This window comes from Spinacia oleracea, chromosome 6, assembly GCF_020520425.1.
Source record: "Spinacia oleracea cultivar Varoflay chromosome 6, BTI_SOV_V1, whole genome shotgun sequence".
NCBI classification, from domain to species: Eukaryota; Viridiplantae; Streptophyta; class Magnoliopsida; order Caryophyllales; family Amaranthaceae; genus Spinacia; species Spinacia oleracea.
In genome coordinates this window covers 114894070-114901829 of record NC_079492.1, presented here as the reverse complement: position 1 = coordinate 114901829, position 7760 = coordinate 114894070, and the positions used below count along the sequence as shown (strand labels likewise).

Sequence of the window (7760 nt, the reverse complement as noted above, 5' to 3'; positions counted from 1 at the left end):
TATATAGAGTTTTTACCCTCGTCCCTTAGTACTTTTCTGTGTTAAATGAGCTCTTAGGAGCCATTTTGACTACTAATATGTGTTATTGAGTGTGCCTTGAGTTTCATGTTTGTTTAATAGGAAATTGGCCTTTTTAGGCTCGTTTCATGATGATATGGGCCACTACACGATCCCGAGGAGGTTCGGGGCGATTAGTGTCGACTCTTGGGAGCCTAGTATGCTTATATTTGAGCCCCAAGGGTTAGACTTGGTGTTATTAGTGATATTGGATGCGTTGAGCTGGTTGCCCTACGACTGGAGGGCGAATGGAGATATGGAGGACGAATGGAGACTAGTCGAGAGAGCAAAACAGGAGAATAAGTCCTTCAACACGCGCCCGATCGGGCGCCATCCGCCTGGTGCCCATCGGACGGTCATCTAGCAGCAGTATTGGAAGAATTTCATCCACCCGGCCGGTCGATTGCCTGCCCGGTCGGGCCGTTTACGAGCTAGATGCTCGGTCGGGCGAGCGTCTGCCTGACCGGGAGAAGACAACCTCTGGACGCGCGGATTAGCTTTTATTTACGGTTTTTAGTTTCGTTATTGGGCAAGACTATTTAGACTAATCCCTTGGCTCATTGTAAAACACCTTAATTTCTAGGATTGAGCACTTAGTTTATTTCATTACTTAGTTTTATTCTCTCAACTACAATCAAACACTTAGTTTTATTTTCAATCAAAGTTCCAATTTTTTATTTACTCTTCCGTTCTTTGTTTAGGTATTAATTCTTTCTTTGCTTTATTATTTTGTTTTAATCATGTTTTCAATTAATATGTTTGGATTGATTATTTCAATTATGTGTGAGTAGTCTCATTCTAGGGTTTTTGGAATCCATGGACTAATATGAAGGGATGATTGAACATCGTTGATTGTTGGTATTATTGGTTATTTCCTATTCATTGTTTTCATTTACTTTGCGATTGGATTTGCGCAGGTCTAATTTTATTAGTCTAGCAATATCAAGTTAAGATTCGAGAGATGCAATTTGATATTTGGGTTTGTTTCAATAGGTAGAATTGGGATTAATACAAAACGAGAGCCTGTTAATTTCAAGTCTATGATTAGTATCGATTCGAGATCTAGAGCATGCTAGTCTAATTAACTGTTTTATTGATTGTTAATATTGTTTATCATCCTGGATGGTTGTTCATTGGTGAAGCTATGCCCTAGACCTTTTAATATCTGAATTCTTCCTTGTGTAATTATCGTCGTAGTTTAATATTCAAACTCAAACCAATTTCTTGCTTCCCAATAGTCTAGACCTTAGTTTTAGTAATAGAAAGAACGCCTGCTTCCCTGTGGATACGAGCCTTACTTCTCTTACTATCTTGTTAGTGGACTTAGGTTTATCTTTGATTAGGTGGACTTTAGCCTGTCAATCATTTTTGGAGATTACCAAGGTTTTACTCATTCCATTTCTTTCTTTTTTGTTTCATTTTAATTTTCATGTTTTGGCCATTAGTATTAAAGTATAAAAGTTAAAAGTTGAATTTGTGAATTAATATATTATATGTCTCCTTTCATTAAACTAGTTGTTGGCCCGTGCGCTAGCGCGCACGGTCCCCCAAAACATAAAAAAACACTAATGTAAATAAGTTTACGTAAAAGATCGGTGCTAAAACTTTTATGCAAATGCAAACATATTGTCACTACGAAATCATCATCCATATCAACCAGGTTCGATAAAAATGTCAAACAAAAATATTTGTAAAAGACGAGCACTAAAAAATTATGAAAATGCAATGCTAGAAAAGTTGTCTTGTATAAATGTTACATAAAACACATGCACTTGCAAATTTATAGAAATTACGATTAGCAAAAGTAACTAACTACGAAGTATATTCTTTTGTGGGGGAAAGTGTATTGAAAATGAGAACACAATAGAGCCACTTGAAAGAGTACGTATCTCTATAAAAGATGTTTGGCATAATTGCCAGGATGTAGCTCATCAAGCTTATGTGATTGAGTTCTTTATATTCTCCTACAATGCCCCTAACTCTTATAACTTGTAAATTTAGCACATAGATAACTAAGTAGCTACATAAGTCAAACTCTTTGCAAAAAGAGTAGGGGCAATTTTGCTAGGTAAATATTACTATATTAGCATCTTGGTGCTTGTTTTGTTCAAAAGCCAGAATATTTACACAAATGATGTTTTAGAGATACAATTTCCATACGAAAAAAAAAGATGGTACGAATTAGCAAAACAAAAAGGGAGTGGTGTAACTGCTGCAAAGGGATGCTAGTGATTCATGTTAATCCTCATGCACTAACTGTTGCGTTGTTTTCATGTCAACCCTCCGTTAACTGATGTTGTTGTTGCTGTTGTAGGCTTGTAGCCTCGCTCTTTCAAATGCCTTATCCAAAGTACAAAAGTCTTTTAAAGCCGAAGCATCTATCGTTCTAAGCTGTAGAAGATTCTTTATTGCAGCAAGTGCTTATATGAGACAACATGGCGTTCAATCAACAACATATATCAAGTAGATACATAGCAATGAAATTCAATATAAAAGAGCAAGTTTTTCCAAGTCCAGCATGGTTTGATTTTCTTTAGTGTCGGCGGGGCTTCTCGACTCTCGAGTGTTTGCCTTGTTAGAACACTGTAGCACAAGACTTAATCACAAGTCCAAACACTAAAAAATAAAATTATACCCATTTTTCCTGACAATTGTGTCCTACGAAGGTCCAGCAGCCGAACGTTTATGCAATCTCTTCTCTAACCTCCTTATCAAATTTGTTGTTTCATGAGTAAGTTTCTCAATTACTGGTTAATCTTCTTTACCATATTTGAACGATGGAAGCTTTTGCATGGTCCTTTGTCATCTCATCCATGTTTGAACGTGCAACACTTGATGCCACATCTTCAAATACATTATAAAGTCTGGTGGAAGACCAGCCTCTACTACACCCTATCTACACCCCTTATCTGCATCAAGAAACATAATTAGTTTCCTTGAGTGGGGAACACTACAATTAAACATTGAGAACATTGCAATTTACCAAAGACAACGTTCCGAGTTTTAACTTAAAGAAAATATACTATAATTGCCGATACAGTAATAGCGATATCCAAAAGGAAACTAAAATGATATGCCTGAGCAATAGAGTGGAATTTAGCTTAAAGTTTCATTATCAATCTCAACAATGCCATTGTAAAACAACTACCAACACTTATCTTTACTAAAACACAACCCTGATTTGCTAGAATTCTATATATTTGGAGGTTTACTGTAAATTTTGATCTAGAATTAGAACGCATGAAACAAACTAATAATCCAAACTAATAATCCAGACCAACTAAATCATGATTTGGGAATAGATAGTTTGGTAAGCCATGGAAATACTTATTCGAACACATGCATACACTAAGACATCAAGGTTCAATTATCAACTGTATTTTCAGAAAAGAATTTAAAAGTTTATTAAGAATAGAGATCTTGTTTATGGTTATGCCTATGAATCTACAATGATAGGTGGATTTGGAAATTGGTTTATTCCAATTCTGATAGGTGGGAGCAATATGCATGGTGACATGCGGTTACTACCAGAACTTGTATTACTCCGTAAACAATCATATCCCGCAACTTTTATAATAAATAAAATCACTAAACCCAAATGCTCGACGTATATCTAACTTAGATTCGAGTAGATAGAGAGAAGAGTATGTAAAATCACTTGGTTGTCAACAAAAAAACAAAATAGGATCCAACCCAGAATGAATGTCTAAGAAACCACAAAATAATATTCCAATCTCCAAACCAACAACCACTTGCTTAAATCAAAGAATATCAGCATCAGACACCAAAATCATCATAAACCATCCAAATTAGGAAAACTCAAATGCTCAAACTTCGTAAAATAGTTAATTCTGCAGGGTAAAATGTCACCTATCAGAAGAACAACTAATTACACTATGGCATTAAAAGGCCTTTTTAATGGTTTGATGATAACCATTAATATAACGTGGTGATTAATATGATGAAAATGATAGATTCTCGTTTGAAATTAGTTTTATAAATCCATGCCAAACTATTATATCATAAACATTCATTCCATATCAATTATTAATTATACCTATCTAAATTTAAATTTCCTATAAATCTATAATAACTCGTAGACTTACAACAAGAAGTTTTCAACAAGAAATTGAGAACTATATAAAGTAAATGAAATTCCTAATAATTTCACAAAATAAAAAGCAAACAGTAAAAAAAATCACTATTTCTACCTTTTTTTTTACTACGCCTCCTATTCTTATTCGTGCATTAGATCGAGCAAGCTTTGACCCAAAAGGTGTCACAGGCCTCACTTCTCGAATTTCCTCCCACTCTTCAAGCGTGAGCACCTTTACAGTTCCTTGTTCAGGAGGAGAATTATGTATCTTGCGCTCAATCAATTCTTGAGATCTTGACTCGTCATACTGCCGGCCAACAGAAACAATCAAATCTTTTGAACACTCGTTGACATATAATAAAAAGACACAGAAGAAATAGCATAAGAGGTGGAAAGTGAAGCGCAAATTATTCTGACACTCGTGATAGCGCACAATATGTTAAAGAACTATTGTAAAAGCTGCATAAAATGTGCACCATATAACACATGGGGATATGTTAGTGAGAGTGAAAACGATTTGGCACTTTGGCACAAGACTCACCAAGTGCATTTCCAGCTCGTCCAAGAGATATGATTTGAGACTCAGAATAATCCAACTAAAAATGAAAGTTTGAAAATAAGAGTACATATAAAGCATAGAGAACAGGACATTGTCACCAGAGTAGAAAACAGACACTGTCACCAGAGTAAAAGACACATAAGGTAGAAGATCTGTAGAAAACTGCCATCGCTATGGCAACTCCCATGGTTCAGACTTTAGGTAGCTCTAGTGGAGATGAGTTCAAATAATTAGTGTTTCATAGTGGCAGTCCAACACCCTTGAATTTGGAAGCATATCATGATATCAAGCAATATTAACGGAAGAGCATAGTGTATCTCAGGTCAAGATTTAGGCTCACTTAGCACAAACTAAGTTCTCTAATGATGCATGGCTTGTAATTAAGGACATACTGGGTACTAATAAAAGTTGGGAAAAAATCAGTGCAAACATTTAGGAGACATGGAGTTTATTTAAGAAAGAATACAGTTAACTTAATTTCTAAATTCGGCTATGCAAAGGAAATTCTAAGCTCTAGCATCTCAGTGGCAACAACTTTAATTTCCCAAAACAATTTACAACAAATTCCATTACTCTTCACAAAAAGGAAGAAAATGTTATTAGGTGTCTGTTTGCATGACTCTTGCAGCACTTGCATATATCTGTGAGCAGAATAATCACAAGGAGCGCCTTAAGTAGAACCTAGATTGGTACCCTGTCTTACATAAATGGCATGAATTTCTGGATATATCTATTATCTTGATTTTTTGTTTATGTTTCATTCTCCGCAGTCCACAGGGTTTATAGATTTTATTTTATTACACTATGGCATTAAAAGGCTTTTTAATGGTTTGACGATAACCATTAATATAAGGTGGTGATTAATATGAGGGCAATGATGAATTCTCATTTGCAATTAGTTTCTTAAAAATCCATGCCAAACTACTACTATATCACAAACATTCATTCCATATCAATTATCCATTATACCCATCTAAATTCTAACTTCTTATAATAACTCATAGACTTGCAACAAGAAATTTTTAACAAGAAATTGAGAATTAAAGTAAACAAAATTCCTAAATAATTTCACAAAATCAAAAAGTACCCTTGTTTAAAACAATATTCTGAAAGTTATAAACTATTTAAATTGCTGATGATAAAATCCCGTCACTTAGAGATAAGTATAGCTACCTGTTATGGCTTGTGAATTTATTACAACAAAATAAAAGGACATTCAATCAAAATGATTAATGATAAAAACTCATAAATTATAAGTGTCAAAATTTTTAGGGTCAAATTAATCAAACTAACATTTCCCATATTATATCAATAAATTCCAGAAATCACCAGCCACTTAACAAAAACAACACAAAATGGCACTCCAATTAAGCAAAATTAACAACAAAATAAACCAACCCATTTCCCCCAAAATTATCTATTGTGTGTCAACTTACCAGAAATACTCCAAAGTCCAAAACTTTTGAATCAAATCCCCTCAAAATTTGATGAAAGTTGCAAACTTTCTGAAATCAAAACCAATTGGATCTGCTTCAAACCCAGAAAAACATAAAATGGGCACTATAAACTCATCTTAAATATTGAGCTTAGAGAAATGGAAAAAGAGATAGAGAAAATGAGAGCACCTACGCTGTTAGAGTGAGTGCGTTGCAATCTTAATTTCTTACTGTGACTTATATTTTGGCATAAATTTTTTCTGAACCAGGCAAAATCCTTCATAGTTCCCTTGTTGCTTCAACATCTTGATGGAATTTTAGTAGATCGAGTACACCGTGAAAGAACAAACTGCGGAAATAGTGGCCCTTCCAAACTCAAAATTGGCCAATTACTGAAGCAACACTGATCATGATCAACTATGTTCCGGGTTATGGGATTTCAAGCTTGCAACGCATAAATATTGCTCGATAAGATGGCTGTGATAATTGGTTTATCATCATCCAAAAGTCATTATCAATAAATAGAAAATGTAGGTACGTAAATCAGAAGCAATGACCCTGACAATTACATCAAGCAACACAATAATTACATCAAGCAACAGAAGGAATTAGAGCGAGAATAAGAGAAAAAACAAGAAGCATACCTGACCTGAATATGAAGCTCCCAACTGATTGTCACATTAGGAATGCCCTTTGGCTTCCTGATCCAATATCCCTGGTATCATCTTTACATGAACCAATTTTTGATATCAGAACTCGAGAAAATTGTCCATAAATTTAAAGCTTAAAACCAAAACATTAGAAATATTCACAAAATGTTCCAAAACTCAACAAATAACACCAATCGGATCCCAACAACGTCATCAGAGAACTAAATAATAAGATCACATCAATCATATTGATAGGACAAAAAAAACCCTAAATTGGACCAAAATCAACAAAATCATACCGATAACACAAAAATGGCACAAAATCTCATCAACAATTAACTAAAATAGCTTAAACTCGCAAAGAATCTCATCAACACTCAACTCAAATAGCTTAAAATGGCACAAAATCTCATCAACAATCAACCAAAATAGCTTAAAATCGCATCAATTGATCAAAATCGCGAATACCTGGCCGTTTTCTGAAAAATTGAAACCCTAATTTTCAGAAATATTCGGAAGTTCATGCCCTAACCCGTAGAAAATGGATGATGCTTGTGACTTCTCCATCGCCATTGTGTCTCTGTTCTAAGTCTGCGCTGAGAGTAGAAAATACGGAGAGAGGAAAGATCTTAGAAGCAGGGAAGTGAAGAAAAAGAAGGGGGAGAGCAAAATACGAACACCGGGGTCTAAACAGACATTACACTGTCTGTAAGGTAGAAGACAAAAAAAATTGTGCATGAAAGTTGGGGCAATTCAGTAATTACACTATTATGTGAATAGTAAAGATAAGTTCTCTCTTTTATAAGTATGAAAGTTGAGGCAATTCAGTAATTACACTATTACGTGAACAGTAAAGACAAGTTCTCTCTTTTATAAGTATGAAAGTTGGGGCAATTCAGTAATTACACTATTATGTGAATAGTAAAGACAAGTTCTCTCTTTTATAAGTGTTAGGAATAAGG

At 34.6% G+C, this 7760-nt stretch overlaps 1 protein-coding gene across 2 annotated transcripts; it reads right to left on the bottom strand.

Moving 5' to 3' along the window:
* Positions 1-2176: 2176 nt before the first annotated feature.
* Positions 2177-7406, bottom strand: LOC130464150 (uncharacterized). 2 transcript variants are annotated; one of them, XR_008924464.1, is made up of 5 exons: positions 7267-7406; positions 6793-6873; positions 6149-6625; positions 4269-4460; positions 2177-2966 (listed from the first exon to the last, which is right to left on the bottom strand). XR_008924464.1 is itself a non-coding variant. In XM_056833582.1 (5 exons), exons 2-5 carry the CDS (start codon positions 6429-6431, stop codon positions 2943-2945), a joined length of 375 nt encoding a protein of 124 aa, XP_056689560.1. In that variant the 5' UTR covers positions 6432-6873; positions 7267-7406; the 3' UTR covers positions 2177-2942. The 2 variants fall into 2 exon arrangements, 1 of the variants encoding a protein (XP_056689560.1); XM_056833582.1 differs by having other exon boundaries at positions 6149-6217; positions 6342-6873.
* Between the last annotated feature and the right edge of the window lie 354 nt (positions 7407-7760).